Source organism: Myotis yumanensis, unplaced genomic scaffold (assembly GCF_028538775.1).
Source record: "Myotis yumanensis isolate MYYU_CA2020_CCGP unplaced genomic scaffold, mMyoYum1.0.hap1 SCAF_7, whole genome shotgun sequence".
Lineage (NCBI taxonomy): Eukaryota > Metazoa > Chordata > Mammalia > Chiroptera > Vespertilionidae > Myotis > Myotis yumanensis.
The window spans coordinates 38,512,855-38,530,643 of NW_027223758.1; the positions used below are offsets into that span (position 1 = coordinate 38,512,855).

A 17,789-nucleotide genomic window follows, 5' to 3' on the forward strand; every position below is an offset into this window, starting at 1 on the left:
TTTCATAGACAGGAATTTGGAGAATGTTAAAAATAAGAACAAACCTTGTGGCTCACCCAGGCCAGAGTTGCAGCCCTGCCTGTAGAAGACAGGGCCGGTTGATTTCAGCATTCTTTTTGGTGGAGCCTTGGCAAGGCCTCAGAATCTGCCTCAGCTATTGTTCCAGGCAGCAGCCAATCAAAGGGAGTTTACATGTGATGTGAACCAGTAGACCCATCGCCTCATTTACACGTGAGGAACCCCAGATGGAAAAACGAAGGCTTTCACTGGGCTACACAGCTAGTCCCTGCAACAGCTGAGATTAGAGCCAGCATCTTCTGATCCCTCCACAGTCCTTTCCCACCACACCAGTTTCCTTCTCTCGCCTGTGATCAGAGAGGGCTCAGGGGCTGAAAAGGCACCACAGCTGGCCAGTGGCAGAAGTGAGTCTAGTCCAGCCTCTTACCCTGATACTTCCTGTGGATTTCTGTCCACCCACTGAGCTGTCACTCTCCTCAGGGCTCAGGTGGTTTTCCTTCCTTTCTGTTGTCTCATCTTTTCTGTCAGGTAGGAAGTTAGTACTGGTTTTGATGCAGTTTGCAGAGTTTATCATAGGTCTCTGCAGCCACTTGTACTAGATTAATTTGGCATGTTCGTTAGGCCACCTTCTGGCCCAATAGACCTACTGAATCAGAATGGTTGGGATTGGGGTCCCAAGGGATTCTGAGATCTCATTGTTACACTGCCCACCCCTTTCTCACCCTTTCTCCCTCAAGGTTCTTTACACTAGAAATTTCCTGTGCCGTGCTCACTGCTGGCATTTGGTGTGAATGAAGGGGTTGTGAACCCACTGGATATGAAGAACTCTCTTATAAAGAGCAAGGCTGGAGTCCAGCAGGGCCATTTGTGACTTAGTATGATGAAAATTTCTATTGCCATTTTCTTTCTTCCAAGAGCAAACTTCTACTTTTGTGGAATTCAGGGAACTTTATTTTTCTCAAAAAGAAAAGCATGATGTGGGGTGTCCTTTTGTTTTGAGGCGCATCAGAAGGAAGGCTGTGGCACTTGCTCCTTCGCTGTCTCCACAGTGTCATGTGTGCAGTCTTACCTCCCAGAGGTTAATTACAGTGGCCCTGAATGAGCCTTCCTGCTTGGTCCCTGGGCTGATTTTAATTACCATCCTTTGCCTGTGAATAGAGGAGATGAGAGAGGAACGGCTAGCCTGCCTGCTGCCTGTAAAACATACTCAGAAACAGCAGTTCACACAAAAGCTCTCTTTGTGTTTTCTGTGTTGCCAAGCCCGCCAACAAATGCTGGACCTTGAAGATTTTATTGTTTGTTTAGGAAGAAACAGTTCATTCTCAGTCTGGGGAGCCATTACATAGCTGCTACACAGGGTGTTCTGTTTGTTTTGTTTAGTTTTTTTTTATTTTTTATTAAGATTTTTACTTTTATGGCTTTATAATGGTCAGTCTGGTGTGAATCACAAACAATGGAACATTCCTAGACTCCCATATATTATTTGTTTGCAGCCAGTCAGAAGCCATCAGTAAATATTAGAGAGCAGAATCAGTGGGTGGTCTTCCTTTTTTTTTTCTTTTTTTCTGTCCTTGGGCTGCATTCAGGAAGATGTTTGATAAGTATTCTCATATTATAAGGGTTGAGTTGTCTTCACAGTTTTAATTTGGGGCCAATATCAGAGGCCTGGAATTGCATGAGCAGAGGCTAGAGGGCATGTAGCAGAATTTATTGTGCTGTGCAGTTTGCAGTTATTGCCTTGGTCTTTTTCCCAGTTGGAAGTCCTAAGCAATAGAAGAGCACATTTGTGTGGGAAGAGAGTGCTCTCCTGGCATTCTCGGGCATCTTTGGAGTTTAAAATTTGGTACACACCCATTGCTGTGATTTATGCAAAAGGTGAATATTTGTGCTTTATAACAAGTTGACTTTGTAGCCTGGGAAGTACACTCTTCTGAAGAGTAGTAAATGCAAGTATATTTGCTTTGATGGCAATTCTCTGGCATACCTCTGAAAAAGACTGGACTTCTTGAGAGTTTTGATTAAATCACAGTCATTTTTCTACTTGCTAGTCCTAAAGCTTGCCATGTGCTTGGCAGCCCCAGGCCTTTGCTCACATCTGTCTCAGCTTGGTAAACCTTGCTTCTCCTGGGCTACCAGGAATACACCTGATCATCCTTTAAAGCCTAACTTAAACCTTATCTCTTCTCTTCTGAGGTTTTCTTCTGACTCATCACCTCAGCAGAATTTGTGTTCCCCTAGCACTTTGTACATCCTGGCACTTGTCACCTTGGCTTACAGACATTTGTATATAAGCTTGACTTCCCTGAACTGTGATGCCTGTCAGGGGAGTGGCAGCTCTGTCACTTACCAGCTGTGTGTCCTTGGGAAAGTTACTTAACCTTTGGTACTCAGTTTCTTCTGTAGAATGGGGATAGCAGTGGTAGTGCCTATTGCACAGGGCTGAAGCGAGGAATAAATGAGATATTTGATATGGTTTAGAACAGAGCCTGGCACAGCATAAACACCCAATAAATGTTGAGCATTACCTTCATAAAGTCACATATGAAATACTTAGTAAATGTCAACGTCTACCACAAAGTGAAATGTTTTTTGAGTTCAACAAACATTTTTTTCATTTCAACAGATATTCAAAAAACACTTAGAACAAATACTTAAAAAAACAAAACACAAAAGAAAAACCATTTGAAGGGTGTGGGCCTAGATAAGACATGGAAGGATAGAGGTTTAGTTTTTTACAATAGGATGAAATAAGTGATAACACAGGCAGTATACTAAGAATGGTTGTGAGAGATTCAAGCCTCCGTGGAAATGAGGAGGGAGCGATCACATCTGCTTGCGAGAAGTCAGCAGGGACAGCAGTGCTGCAGGTATTGGCCTCTGTGAGGAGGCTTTAATGTCAGGGTGGACGGAGGGGTCACAGCTAGAGGCGGTGGAAATGTGGCTGGCCCGGGAAGCTGGTCAGTATAGAGAGCTACCATTTGCTATAAAGAGTTTAATGCCAAAGCCGGTTTGGCTCAGTGGATGGAGCGTCGGCCTGCGGACTGAAAGGTCCCAGGTTCGATTCCGGTCAAGGGCATGTACCTGGGTTGCGGGCACATCCCCAGTGGGAGATGTGCAGGAGGCAGCTGGTCGATGTTCCTCTCTCATCGATGTTTCTAACTCTCTATCTCTCTCCCTTCCTCTCTGTAAAAAATCAATAAAATATATTAAAAAAAAAAAAAGAGTTTAATAAGCCCTGGCTGGTTTTACACAGTAGTTACAGTATCAGCCCTCAGACCAAGAGGTCTCGGGTTCAGTTCCTGGTCAAGGGCATGTACCTAGGTTGCAGGATCTCCACCCCGAGCCAGGATGGATGTGGGAGGCAACCGATGGATGTGTCTCTCTCACATTGATGTTTCTCTCCCGCTCACTCCTTCCCTTCCACTCTCTCTAAGAAAATCAATGGAAAAATTAGTCCTCAGGTGAGGATTAACAAAAACAAAGAAATAAACAAACAAAAATGAGTTTAATGAAAGTGGCTTTGATGTAGAGAGCCAGTCCCATTCAGCATTCTTGCTCTCAATTAACCCAACTTCATTTGAAGGCCTGTGTTGGTTTGGTGTTTGCTGGTTGTCAATGCAGGTTGCTGTTTGGGTTGGCAGGGTTCCTCTAAGGCAGTGGTTCCCAAGGTGGGGCACACGCCCCACAGGGGGGCAATTTTATTTTTAAGGGGGGCAATTTGAGAATGAGTTATTAACAGTGAATTTTTGCATTTCTTATGGTTCTAAGGGCCCCATATCCTATATAATAAAAAGCTAATGTGCAAATCCACCAACGGCGGAACAACTGGTCGCTATGACGTACACTGACCACCAGGGGGCAGACACTCAATGCAGGAGCTGCCCCCTGGTGGTCAGTGCGCTCCCACAGGGGGAGCACTGCTCAGCCAGAAGCCCTGAACTGGGCTCACTGCTGGTGAGCCCAGTGGCAGTGGAGGGAGAGCCTCTCCCACCTCCACGGCAGCGCTAAGAATGTCTGACTAACGGCTTAGGCCTGCTCCCCGGGGAGCGGGCCTAAGCCATCAGTTGGACATCCCCCAAGGGCTCCCAGACTGTGAGAGGCACAGGCCAGGCTGAGGGACCCCACCCGAGTGCACAAATTTTGTGCACTGGGCCTCTAGTACAGTATATAAATATATATTGTGACATATTTATGCATTTCAGTTCTCTATTATATGTTTTGAAACTTTATTTGCTACTTTTTCATATCACTTCATATTATTATTTATTTAACAATTTCTTAGTGATTTTTTCTTCAGTACTTCAACTGTCCTTTATTTTTGTCTTTCATGGATGCCATGTTCTTTGGAAGCTTGTTTAGACCAAGTTAATGGCCTTTTAGGCTTCCTCCACTTGAATAGGAGTTCACTTTTTGAATAATAATTATATGTCCTGGGTGGGGGGGAGGGGGGCATCAGGATTTTAGAGATGCTTAGGTGGGGCATAGCCAAAAAAAGGTTGGAAACCACTGCTCTGAGGGCACTTATTATATAAATTTCTGGATCCTGTCATGTTTGTCCCTTTCCACTCATGTTAACAGCCTCACCTTTATCTGTATTTGCTCCCAAGCAAAATTCATTTGTTTATTCATTCACTAAATGTTTATTGAGTGCTTGGTATATTCTCAATTCTATGAACTGGGTATATAGCAGTGAACAAGACTGACAAAGTCTGCTTTTGTGGAGCTCATATTCTAGTGCAGGGAGAAATGGTAAGTAAACAAGAAACAGATAGTGATTCTCTGTTACATAGAGAATTAAAATAGAGTGATGTGATGTAGTGTGACTGGGAAATCACATTGGATTAGATAGTCGGGAAAGGCCTGAGTTCTGAATGACAGGAAGAAAACAGCCATCAGAATGACCAAGGGCAAGATGGACAAGTGTAAAGGCCCCAAGGCAGGAATGAGCTTGACATAGTTGAGGAACAGAAAAAAGGCCTGTACTGTTAGCACACAGCTGGAATGAGGGGAGAGAGCACAGTCAGGGCCAGGCCACTCTGGGGTTTTTAGGCCTTGGTAGTAAGTTTGGGTGGAATTGCCTGTGTGAAGGGGAGTAATTGGAGGATCATAAGCAGGGAGTAGTAATGTAGTCAGACCTAACATTTTTAAAAGACCAATATTGCCCTGGCTGTTGCTCAGTGGTTAGAGTGTCAGCCTGTGCACCCAAGGGTCTCAGGTTCAACTCCCGGTCAAGGGTATTTCTGGCCCCTGTCAAGGCACAGGGTGCAGGAGGCAATCAATCGATGTGTCTCTCTCACATTGATATTTCTTTCTCTCTTTTCCTCTCCCTCCCTCCTTTCCACTCTGTCTAAAAATCAATGGAAAAAAATATCCTTGGGTGAGGATTAACAAAACAAACAAACAAATAAATAAATAAAAAGAACACTCTTGACAGCTATGTGGATAATCGATTGGAGGGGCAAGAGTGGAAACTAAAATATTATTAGGTAGGTTGCAACAGGATAAATTTTGCATTATGACAACATAATTATATTTTTACTTAAAACTTATTGCTTAATCAAGATTCAGTGTGGGTATGTGTGTGTGTTTGGGGGGCGGGGGGTATTGTTTTTAAAATAGGAATTTCCAGAACTCTTACTCAGTAGAAAAACTCCAGTTAACCTCTTGAGAAAGCCTATTGGCAGATTGTAGAAGATATGAAATGATTCCCTCAGTAAATTCCCCCCGTTTGTCCCTTTTTTATTTCCTCCTTTTCTCTTGTATCCATTCTTTCTGGTCAAGTGGAAAAGGATGTCTGATCATGCCCTTGAAATTTATCTCAGTAGGGCCTGCTGCAATATTGTTTGGGAGACCTGGTAATAAGCAGAAATAACCAGGAACTTATCAGAAAACGTCAGGCTTAAACAGTTATGATTTCCAAGGCTAGGGTTGCTCTGATTGAACAATCTTTAATGTTTTAATCCCTAAGCAGGATTTGTTTTTAGTTTCAGAAATAGTCACAGTTCCAAAAAATAGGCATGAAGGTAGTAGAACCAAGGGGTGAGAGGGAGTAAGACAGAATGCTAACTTATGTTTGTTACTAGGAGATATCCAGAGCTATGCATAATATAAATATTTTCCAAGAGTTTCTGAGCTAAATGTGTTTTGTTGGCTTTGACCCTCCTGCAATCAGATAAACTTGCATTTAACCCAGCTAAACATAAAGTTTCACACTTTGCAAGCTTAAAAAGGCTGTCTGTTAGAAATTAGATTTGCGTGGCAAGCAAAAAAAAATTTTCTTCTGGCCAAACACCCATTTTCCATAGCCATTCAGTCCCAGGATTTGAATATGTTGCTTATGCCACTGTCCCCACCACTTTCTAGACAGCAGAGCTGGGAAACATAACTAAGAACCAAGGAAAGGGAGAGAAATAGTGCAGATAAAAGCAGCAGTAAGCGATTGAACCTGGTGAAGCAGTTTGCAGAACTGACAAGCAGTGTGATACCCAGTGGAGTTGCAATGTCTGCTGCTTTAGGATTCAGGGAGATTATAAGTCAATCAGGGTGATTTAGGGAAAAACAAATTGTGACATGGTTCATCTTTTTCCCCCAGATGTTTTTCTGTTTTCTTTCACATACCCAAATTGTCCAATTAATTAAGGAAAACATTGCAGTGGATTTCTTTGATGAAGCTTTTGCTAGCTGTGCGACTTGAGAGCAAGCTTGTGTATCTCCTTCATATAAGAGGGGAAAACAGCTCTTCCTTGTACTTATGGGTGCTCTCAATTTTGGCATCAGTATCCCCTCTAATATGCAGCTGGTGTTTCACTAGTACATTGTTCCTCATACCAGGGCATAAAGGAGATCTTCATTTGTGATTCAGGTATTACAAATTAGTCAATAATTTCAGCCCCCCTCTCCCCAGTCCAGATGTTTCCCTTAAGTCTCACTGAGAAAGAGTAGAGGTCTTATTTCAAGATCCATCTCTCTTGCCATTGTTTTATCCTCAGGCTCAGTTTGCATTGTGTCTGTAGTGTGCCTTATACAGTGCTCAGGAAGGGTCAGTTGAATGAGACCATTTCCTTCTCTCTCTTTTTCTTTTTCCCTCACCAAAGTTATAGGGTATGAAGGGGAAAAGTAAGGTCCCAGAGCAGGTCACTTCTGCCACAAGCTTTATGGCTTTGGCCAGGCTAATGAACCTTTCTGGATCTTTGTTTTCTCGCCTATAAAAGCTGTGATGGTTACATGAGAGTAAATGGAGAAGTGTTTTATCAGTTAATTTAAATTTAGCAAAATTTACTGAGCGTCTGCTAGGTATAGCATTGCACTAGGCTTTGAAGTGTATACCAAGATGAATGAGGACAAGGTGCCTGCCTCCCAAAAACTTGAGTTTTTCTTAGCCCGTGGGAGATGAGCAGTGAATACTCAGGTATAAGAATGGATAAAGGGCTAGATTCTAACTCTCACCTTAATTTTTGACCCGGACCCAGGGTAAGGCATGCCACATATATTCACTTAATCTTTACAACTTGTTTTCATGCCCTAGTGAGGAAACTGAGGCAATGAGAGAGATCTTATCTTCCTGTGCAGGTTTACTTATTGGCTACTACTTAGAAATGTATTACCAGATATGTAATCACTTCTTGAAGATTAGGTATTTTCTTAGTTGCCCCTTCTTGTTTTGCCTCGGGGTTACCTGGAGGGCAGTCTCCCCCAAACCTAAAATTGTGCCAGAAGGTAGTGTGAAGTAGTATAAGCATTATTTCACCTAAGAAGGGAGCTTGGTTTTGCTTTTGGTCTCACTGCTGAGTAGCTGTGTGGTCTTGGCTAAGTCATTCATCTCTTGAATATCAGCTGTATGATGTGGCTACTGAAAGGTTCTTCTAAGAGTTTTGTGAATCAAATTATGAGAGAAATAGAATTGCTTACTTATGTAATATAAATATAAGGCATTTTATTATGTTAATGCTCTTTTCAAAAAGGAATTAGAAATTCATCAGAAGTAATAGTTTCATAAAAGCTTAGCATGGAAAGTTAGGAATGTTTTGAGTTGAACTCTAAATTTTGAGGCCACTGTAAAGTATGGCTAGTAACCTATCAACTAAACCTCTCTTAGTCCTGTGGCCGAGAAGCATGCTTTGACTTAAGTGAACTGTTGACCTGACTTCAGGTGGCATTTTTGGAAGGTGCTTTATCTACCACAGGAAGGTTAGAAAGAACTCTGAACTTGATTTCAGAAGGCCAAGGTTCAAGTGTACTAGTACTGTCACTCATCACTTTGTAACCTTGAATTTTACTTGGTCTCCTTAAGCTTCAGTCTTAAGTTAGGAAGAATGATGCCTGCCTCAGAGTCACTTCACAGCTCAAGGATAATGGGATGGGAGAGCACGCGCTAAACCATAGGCGGCTGGTTATTTACTTTGTTCCTTCAGTGAGTACTACTTTGTGATATGTATCCCTCTCTCCTTTTGCTTCCCCGTGGCTGAAGGTGGACGGACAAGTGGTAGCACTGCTCGTGCAGAATCTGGAGCGCCTGGACGAGTCTGTGAAAGAGGAGGCGGACGGTGTGCACAACACTCTGGGTAAGGGCAAGGGCAGCCAGCATTCTCCGAGTTTCTTTGTGTTTGTTGTGGGGCTTGGTGCTCATTTCCCTTCCTCCTTCATAATAGAGTCAGCAGCAGTAGTGTTTTCTTTCTGTCTGCTCCCAAACTGCCTTTTCAGAAATGAAGACCCTTGTGTAAATTTCATATAACTGCAGCTTTGGTTTGGCTTGCAGGTAATAAAAGCAGAAATGCACCTTCCTGCAAACCACTGTCTTCTTTTAGCAGGTGCTTGCCTCCAAAAGTTAAGATGAAGTCTATGAAAAAAATATATATATTTTAAAACAATTTTTTAGTCTTCTTATGTTGGTTTTTCTTCCTTTCACTAGAGCTAAACACTTTTGAACAACTGTGTATCTTTATAGGACATTTTATTTGAGAAAGAGTTAGTGTTTCTTTTCTTATGTGCAGTTTGCCGTGTAAGCTATGGGTTGCAATATTGCCATTAACTTGGCTGCCCCTTCATTATGTGTCCATTAAAGTGAATTCCTCTGCAGGATTTCCCTCCTACACCTCCCCAGTCTTCCACCCTGTGAAGTTGCCAAACCAATAGCTCATTTAAAATCATGCTTTTGGGTAGTCCTCTTTATCACTGGTTGCTGTCGAATAAAGCCGTAAGTGACATATCTGTAAGTAGAGCTTGAGAAATGAACGAGGCCCAGCAGAAGCAGAAAGTTTGATGAGATTAGATTTTCTCTCAGCTCTTTTGTGTCTGGCACAGATTTCTCTTGTAGTTTTATACTCTCTTTCTTGAAGATTATCATAAAGAAGGAGGAAAAAGGGAGTACCTAGGGAGTAAGAGCAGAGAGAACACAATAATCAGTAATTTGGGGGCTGGCCCTAGTCTACAGCCAGAATTTAGCATTGCCATCTGTTAGCCTAATGCTGAATTTTGCTGAATGGAAAGCTTATCAAAGTCTTAACTGACTGTTAATTAAAAGGGCCTGATGTAATGGAAAAAGTACCAGCCTGGCAATCTGTAGAAATCTGTCTACTTTCAGCTTGGTCACCTACCAACGGCTCAGCAAAGTCATCCCTCCCTCCCTTATTGAGCACCTGACGTTTGTCAGGCACTGTGCTAGGCACTGGGCAGATTAAAAAGGAATTAGGCTTGGTTCTACTTCTTAAGAGGCCGACTGATGGGATGGTCTGGAACAGAAAGGGAAGATAATAGAGGGTGACAGATGGTTTAACAGGAGTTAGTGGAGAGCACTATGGAAGTGAAGAGGAAGGGTCTCCAAATTGCTGTATAGGAGCAAGTAGCACTGGGGCTGAATGGGCTGAATATGAAGACTGGTACATTTTGACAGAAATGTGAGAAGGATCCTTGGGCAGGGGAGTAGCATTTGCAAAGCTGTGAATGGGCCTGAGCTTTGGGGAAGAACAGAAATGCACTATAGTGATGGAAGATGGGACCAGGGGAGTAAGTTTGTCCAGATGATGGAAGACCTTGTAAACTATGGATTTTATTCTAATGGGCAATAGGAAACCATCTAAACTATAAGCAGAAGAATAAGAATGAGTTGATTAATATGAATGAGTTGATTTTCTTAGAAAATGTGAGTAAGTAATTTAAGGAATTATAATGATCATCTCTGAGGGGTCTGGTTGCTACTCTGCTCCCAAGGCTTTATGTCCCACTCCCTGAGGGGGCTGCCCAGTTATTCTTTTTGTTTTTGTTAATCCTCACCCTAGGATATTTTTTCTGTTGATTTTTAGAGAAAGTGGAAGGGAAGAAGGGACGGGGGGAGAGAACATTGATGTGAGAGAGACATATCAATTGGCTGCCTCCTGTATGAGCCCTGACCAGGGCCAGGGATTGAACCTGCAACCCCAGGTACATGCCAGAAGCTCTACCCACTGAGCAACATCATCCAAGGCTGCCCTGTTTTACTTTAACTTGAAGATTGACATGGACAGAGGAGTGAGGAAAAAGATAAGGGGGTGGTGATTTTTGAACCCTTTCTCCTACAAGCATTGTGCTTGGAGAATACAGAATTCTTTCTGCTTTATAATAACATACTCTGGGATATAGGGTGGAAGAGGTCATAAAGGAAATGAAATGAAAGCATTGGATGTGTTAGAATGGGACTATAGGTAATTTTTCAAAATGTCCCCCTTTTTAGTATCATAGTTATGCAATAACTTTTTTGGCCTCCTAATTTTTAATTTCTCTATTAAGCAGCGATTTGGCTGTTTTTGGAGAGAGTGGGACCAATTATGTTTGCTTCTGAGTACCAGACAGTTACTTCTGCCAGCATGGCCTTTCCCCCTCTATGCACATTATTTTTTTCAATTGAGATTATGCTTGGTTCTTTGCAGTCCAGGCAAAGAGAACTGAAAGTGGATGAAACAGGAAAGGAAGAGACTATGAATTCACCATCTCCTGATTTTTTTTCCTAAGGTCTTTATGAAGGCTTCTGTCTCTTTAGTCATAGTCTCTCGGATTCTAATACAATGAGGACTAAGAGGATCTTCGTAGGTAAAGATCCACCCTTCTGTGAGTTCTGCTCTAGTGTTGTTCCCTATTAGCACAGAAAGTCTATCACTTACTCCTTTTGTGAACTCCATCATTTTCAGTTATAACTTTTACTTATAACTTGAAGAAAAGAAGCCCATAACATCTCTCTGGTTAATCTAAAAATGACAACACATCATCTGGCTGGGAGGAATGCAGAGAAGTAGAAAGAGGAATAAAATGCCGGCCATGGGAAGCAGGCTTGTTGCAGATGGAACTAAGTTGTCTTCCCAAATGACTGGTGTCTGTCTCCCTTCAGCTATTGTGGAAAACATGGCTGAGTTCCGGCCGGAGATGTGTACGGAGGCTGCCCAGCAGGGTCTTCTGCAGTGGCTGTTGAAGAGGCTGAAGGTAAGTTTGGCTTTGTGGGAAGGCAGGTCAAACCTCGCTGTGTGAGCTTGGCTCATGCTGGGTCTTTGGCATTGATTGTTATCCCCAGGCTGTATGATCTTGTTTGAGAATTTTTTTGGCATCTCTTGCCTCTTTCTTTATTTCTCCTCTTTTGTTTGTTTTAAAAGAAAACAAACTTGTTGTAGAAATACAAACAAATGCATGTGATACAGAAGGTATAAAACTGAAGGTAAAAGTTCCCCTCTACTGATTGCTTCTAGTTCCACCTCTCAGAGGCAGCCACTCTTAGCAAACAGTATTTTAGCTATCCTTCCAGAAATTTGTTGTGCACATATAGAAGTGTGTGTGTGTTTCACAAATAGAAATACATAGTATTTTTTAAAGCCCCTTAACCTGGCCTGTCTGACCTTCCATTTCTCAGTTTTGAAACATTGGCCTTATTATCTTTCAGACATCTCTTTTACCTATCCCCTGCTCTGCAAAGGTCAAAATTATTTTGACTTCTGTATTTGTCTTGCTCATGCTCCTCCTTCCACCAGAATGACTCCTGTCTCTTTCATATATTTTTAGATTATATACACTGTTCATTAACCAGCTTAAATCCCTACTCTTTCATGTATCCTCCCATCATTTTTAGAATTGGAAGGAAGTGTATTAAGTTCTATTGCAGATAAAAAATTGATACTTATAGAGATGAAGTGCCTTGCCCAAATTCATAGAGCTAAAATTAAAATCCAAGCATCCAGACTCCTTTATGCACCATTTCCCTAGCACCACTCTTCTCCCCGCCCCACCCCCCTCCCACCCCAACCCTAAGCCCATACTGCCATCTTTCTTTCCTGAATAGCAACCATTTTACTTTCTCCCTACTGGTTCTCCTGTGGGGGTTAGCAGATCTGGGCTCTCCCAGTTATATACCCATAACTGTGTGACACTGACCTGCATGGAGCATCTTTTCTTCATCACTTGGCAGACTTGAATTTTATTATGTGTGCTCATTGTCTTTCTCCAAATACCCTTAAGCTCCTTAAGAGCAAGGACTGAGTTTCTGTCATATTTGCATCTTCTCCCAATTGTTCTCAGGGTGTCCATCCTGACCAGGAGCATCCAAATCACCTGGCAGCTTGTTAGAAATGCACATTCTTTTTTTAAATTTTTTTAAAATATTTTTTTATTGATTTCATAGAGGAAGGGAGAGGGAGAGAGAGAAACATCAATGATGAGAGAGAATAATTGATCGGCTGCCTCCTGCACGCCCCTCACTGGGGATTGAGCCCACAACTAGGGCATGTGCCTTGATCAGGAATTGAACCATAACCTCCCAGTTCATAAGTCGGCACTGAACCACTGAGCCATGGTGGCTGGGCAGAAATACACATTCTTAGGGTGGGGGAAGGGGAAGAGATCAACGAAAGGACTTGTATGCATGCATATAAGCATAACCAATGGACACAGACACTGAGGGGTGAGGGCATGAGCGGGGGTGGGGTGGGGGGCAATAGGGGGATAAGAACACATGTAATACCTTAATCAATGAAGAAAATAATTTTTTTTAAAAAAGAATAACTTTCCCTTCAAAAAAAGAAATACACATTCTTGAACCCATCCCACTAGACCCACTGAATCTGTCCAGCTTGGGGTGGAGCCAGCAACCTATCTTAACATCCAAGTGATTCTGATACATGCTAACATCTAAGAACCAGCATCCTAGATTATTTGTTTACATTACTTGGTAAAGCCATGCTATTTTACTGATCATGTATATTTATTCAGTAGTCCTTGAATAATATTAAGTATGTAGCACATTGATGACTCTCCTTTTTGTATTGGTCACCTAGTAATATATAGAGATATGCTTGGATTTCTTCATCCACTAAATGAAATCACTAATTTGTACTAATGAGGATGAAATCCATTGTAGATGATTGCATTAAATGGTTTAGCAGGTAAGCAAATAACAGTGTTGTGAGAGACACTGCAGCACAGTTTATTTTTCCATGGGGAATACAAACTTCTTAGGATATCATGTACTATTGAAAATGACACCAAAACCCCCAAATTTTGTTTTTTTCCTAAAGAAACAAAATTAAGATTCCCCTTTTGTTTCTCAATTAAATCAATGCTTTAAAAACAGTTGCAACGTTCAGCAAATGAGCTAATGAATTGAGTATTGGCTTTATTACACAACATGTACAACTGGTTAATGCTAGGTCCTTAGCCTCGATGACCAGGAGTTGGCAGTTTACAGGCCACAGTCTGCTTTGACAGTGGTACAGGGCTGTAGATGTGTCTGAACCTGCCCCATGTGTTCCAAGCACAGAGGTGAGCTGCAAAAATAACCTGAAGCTTCTGGCTGCGGGTGGTAGCATAATTATTTTGTACTTTCCAAAAAAGCAGCAGCTCCCAAAAAGGTGAAGTTTAATTTTATTCAAGGCTAGTGCATGCTGAGTACAAACTTGTGCTTGACTCTGTAATTACTCTGACAGCTGAAAGGTTCAGGATTACCAGCTCCTAGATAGAAGAGAGCCCCAGAAGTTCCAAATCCCATTGGTTTACTTTGCCAAATCCAAGGGACTGTGGCTGCTAAATGAATTCTCCTTTCTTCTAATTTTGACTAAATGTCCTCGTAATTTGGCAGTTTGGTATTTTGCAAGCTTGGAGGCTGTCATCTCTGGCTGGTGACTTTTGTCTTTGGCTAGACATTAAAGATTATTCTCCCTTTTCCTCACCTAGCCCATCGTTTATTTCTTTTCCATCAGTTTAAAATATTTGGTTGTCATCTTCATCATCATCACTTACACCACTAAGTTTTCCCTGTCCCGTGTGAGTGTTGTACATTGGCTATTTATCATGTACAAAGGGTTATTCTAGATACTGTATGTACTGTACAATATGTACTAGTTTATTTCTGATCCTCATAAACAACTCTCCAAGCGAGTGCTGCTATCCCCCGTTTACAGATGAGGAAAGAATCCCAGAGAGGAGGAGGTACCTTGTCCAAACCCCACGGGAAGGATGTGGGAGAGCATGTGACAGCCGGCCTTGCTAGCTTTAAAGCCTCCCCCTCTTGCCAGGCTGTTTCCCAAAAGCATCTCTTTCAGGGTCTGAAGCATTGCAGTGCTCAGCGTTGGAAGTTGAAGGGCCTAATCATTTTGACTTTCTGATTAGATTACTCTCCTTCATGCCAGTTTTTCAATCAAAGGACCTATATTTTAAGAAAAAAGTGATGAAGTTAGATTTTGATTTTTTAAAAATTTTTGTTTACTTTGGGCAAATTGGAAACTCCTTGAAGTGATACACAGCAAAAACTGCAGATTTTCTGGGGGGAATCAGGAATTCTCAATAGAGGGGAACTCAGTTGTTGGGTGCCTATTAAGTATATACTAGTTTATTTAATTACCTCATGAGAAAATTATGATTTGTTTTCACCTAACATGAGAGGAATTGAGTTAGAGAGGCAGAGTAATTTGGCCAAGATCAAATGGCAGGTAATTGTTAGAGCTGAGATTCTAGTGTGGATATTTCTGATTCCAGTCATCAGAAAAACTTTTAGTACCTACTGTTTTAGTACCTAGATACTTCCATATCTTATTTAATTCTCATAGTAACTCCCCCAAGAGATGTTATTTTATTATTTCCATTTTACAGATAAGGAAACTCGGGACCAAGAAATGTTCTTTTGGGTCATAGATGCCCATTCTCAGTTCATGGTGCCATTAGTGTCTCAGAATTTTGTTTTTACAGCATCCCTGTGCCAGAAAGGATATAACTGCCCCATGTATTAAGTAGTTAGGTGCAGACAGTTTAATACATATTTATGTATTAACAATTTAGTGCCATTTGAAAAAATAATACACATGAATTAAAAGACAATATATATTTTATTTAATTCTTAAATACCACAGTTACTTACTGATAGATGTGTGTGCCTTTTCAGTTCTGTACAACTTCTGAAATCTTGGAATCAGATTGAGTACCACTACCCTCTTTCCTGTTTCACACAGTTCTTTTATCACGGCAACCACCAAAACCCAACTTCAGAACTATAGGATGTCATGAAAAGAAATGCACCTGGAGCTAGTGGTTAATGTAGTGTTGAGCAGATGTTAAATGTCACTGTGCTTTCCTTGGAAATTGAAAATATCCTGTGGTGCCCCCGTGAGTTCAGTATAACACCAGGTACCTCGACTTGCAACTTGGGAACTGCAGACTTTGTGCCACATAGGTAGTGCATGCTCATTAGTCAAACCTAGGTATGTCTGAGCCCAGATTCATGTCCTTTTCTTAATGTTACTATATCACTTGATAAAATTAATTCGTACCATAATTTAATTTAATGCCTTGACAACAGATAACATTCATGTTCATGTCAAATTCACCTCTGTTTGCTGTCATGTTCAATTCTTTGTCTTGCATATAGCAGATGCCCAATAAATATTTGTTGGGAAAAAAGAGAAAATCTATCCACTACCTTGGAGACAGGAGTTTATAAAATCAAATAAAGGACAAGAGAGGCATTGGAATCATGGAAAGGCTATTGTTCTAGTGGCCTGATTCTTAGGGCTTCTTTCAGCTAACTGTATCTTGTTTTAAACCAGAACCCTGACCTTTGAAAAGCATAATAGTTGGTGTGGCTTAAATCTTTTAAAATGGCAATACTTGTAACTTAAGTAATTTGAGTAAGTAATTCTTGGCAGATTCTTGATTCTGATGGCCATGCTCACCCCTTGGCTTTTCACTTTTGTAGTTTGATTTTTATAATACTGTTTTCCTTAAAGTGAAACATGCCACAAATTTCATTTAAACCCTGGCTCTTATACTGAATTTCTTGAAACAAGGCCTTAAGCTTGCCCAGGGAGCATACCTTGTAGTCAGCACACGTAAGTCCTTGCATTTACAGATCTTTTAATCTAAGATGGGTCATACCTGGTCAGCCTCCTGAAACCCTGTGGGGTGCACTTAGGCTTGACAAGGGAGACGTGCACAGAAAACGGAAAAGATGCTGGCATTGCTTCATTAGGGGCCACTCTTCCTTCTTAAGTACAAAATCAATGTCCAAACAGAACTGTGAATGGCGCTAAGGTGATAGAAGTGTTAGCTTCAAGATAAACACTTCCCCTGTCCTTTCCAGATACAGGAATTATTTGTCATTTCAAAAAACCTGAAGAGGTAGCAAGGCTGCTGCTGATTAACAGTTGTTGTCTATGTTCCTGCATTTTAAGGATCAAGGGTACAGTAAATAAAAAGACATTGATGAGGCTTGGTCCTCTCTGCACCTTTATCCGAAGGGCATTGTTAATGATGAGAGATTTGAGTCTCGCTCCTGAAGCAGCAATGTGGACGGCCATGAAAAAGAGTCTCTGCAGTAGATGTGTGCCCCCTGGAACTCCAAGTAGCAGAGCATGCAGCAGGCAAAGAATTGTGGGTAGCAATTTGGGTGTTAAAATATTAACACATTACTGCATATTTAATGTGGTTTCCTTTTTAAATAGTAGGCAGATTATGGCACACAAGCAGATAGGTTTATGATTTCAAATTAAATTTTAAACATTAAAAAATCCAAAGGCACTACTTTGTTATAAATACACTCAACTAATCTAAATACGAACTTGCTTTCTTTTCAACTTCTCTAATGTGTCATCTAATTTACAACTTAATTTTATCATTATAACTCGTGAACAAAGCTTTATGATAAGTTTTAGTCTTAAAGTTCAAAAATTTTCAATTACTCATCTAGTTCACATTTTGAGTACGTAGTATGTGCTAGACAGTAGTCTCTGGACTCAAATTGGGGGATCTGGGAAGGCTTCCCAGAGGTGGTGACATTCATACCTGGGCATTAGGAATGTGAGAGACTTTGTGTTCATCTGCCATTTATGGTTTTACTATGTAGTTCTTGAGAGCAGAGGCAGACTTTTTTTTTTTTTACTCTTAACCTGCCTTTTCCCTTTCTAACTTCTATTTTTCTCTAACTCAGATTCTAGTACTTGTGAAAAATTCAGGCTGGGGAAGGAAACAGGGCCCCATAACATGTTTTGTTTTGTTTTCTCATTTCTCCTATTTCCTTACAGGCAAAGATGCCTTTCGATGCCAACAAACTGTATTGTAGTGAAGTGCTGGCCATATTGCTCCAGGACAATGATGGTGAGGCTCCCTCTCAGTATTGATATTCTGTTAGGATAGGAGCTAGGCTTGTTTCAGATCATGACAGCAAGCTCTCTTGCCTTTGGCATCCCCTTGCTCTCCCTCTCGCTCTCTGTGCAGCTTTTGTACTCTGTCAAGCTGTATTGATTTTGTTTGCTGATGTATCAGTGTTAGACGGC

The 17,789-nt window shown here is 41.3% G+C and overlaps 1 protein-coding gene across 1 annotated transcript in view; it reads left to right on the forward strand.

Annotated features, from left to right (window-relative positions):
- The window catches only part of CTNNBL1 (catenin beta like 1), a 179,396-nt gene that overhangs the window by 72,964 nt on the left and 88,643 nt on the right, over positions 1–17,789 (forward strand). Inside the window, exons 6-8 of the mRNA XM_070420298.1 lie at positions 8,486–8,579; positions 11,375–11,466; positions 17,538–17,610. Coding sequence (XP_070276399.1) covers positions 8,486–8,579; positions 11,375–11,466; positions 17,538–17,610 — 259 coding nt within the window. The remainder of the gene's footprint in view (positions 1–8,485; positions 8,580–11,374; positions 11,467–17,537; positions 17,611–17,789) is intronic.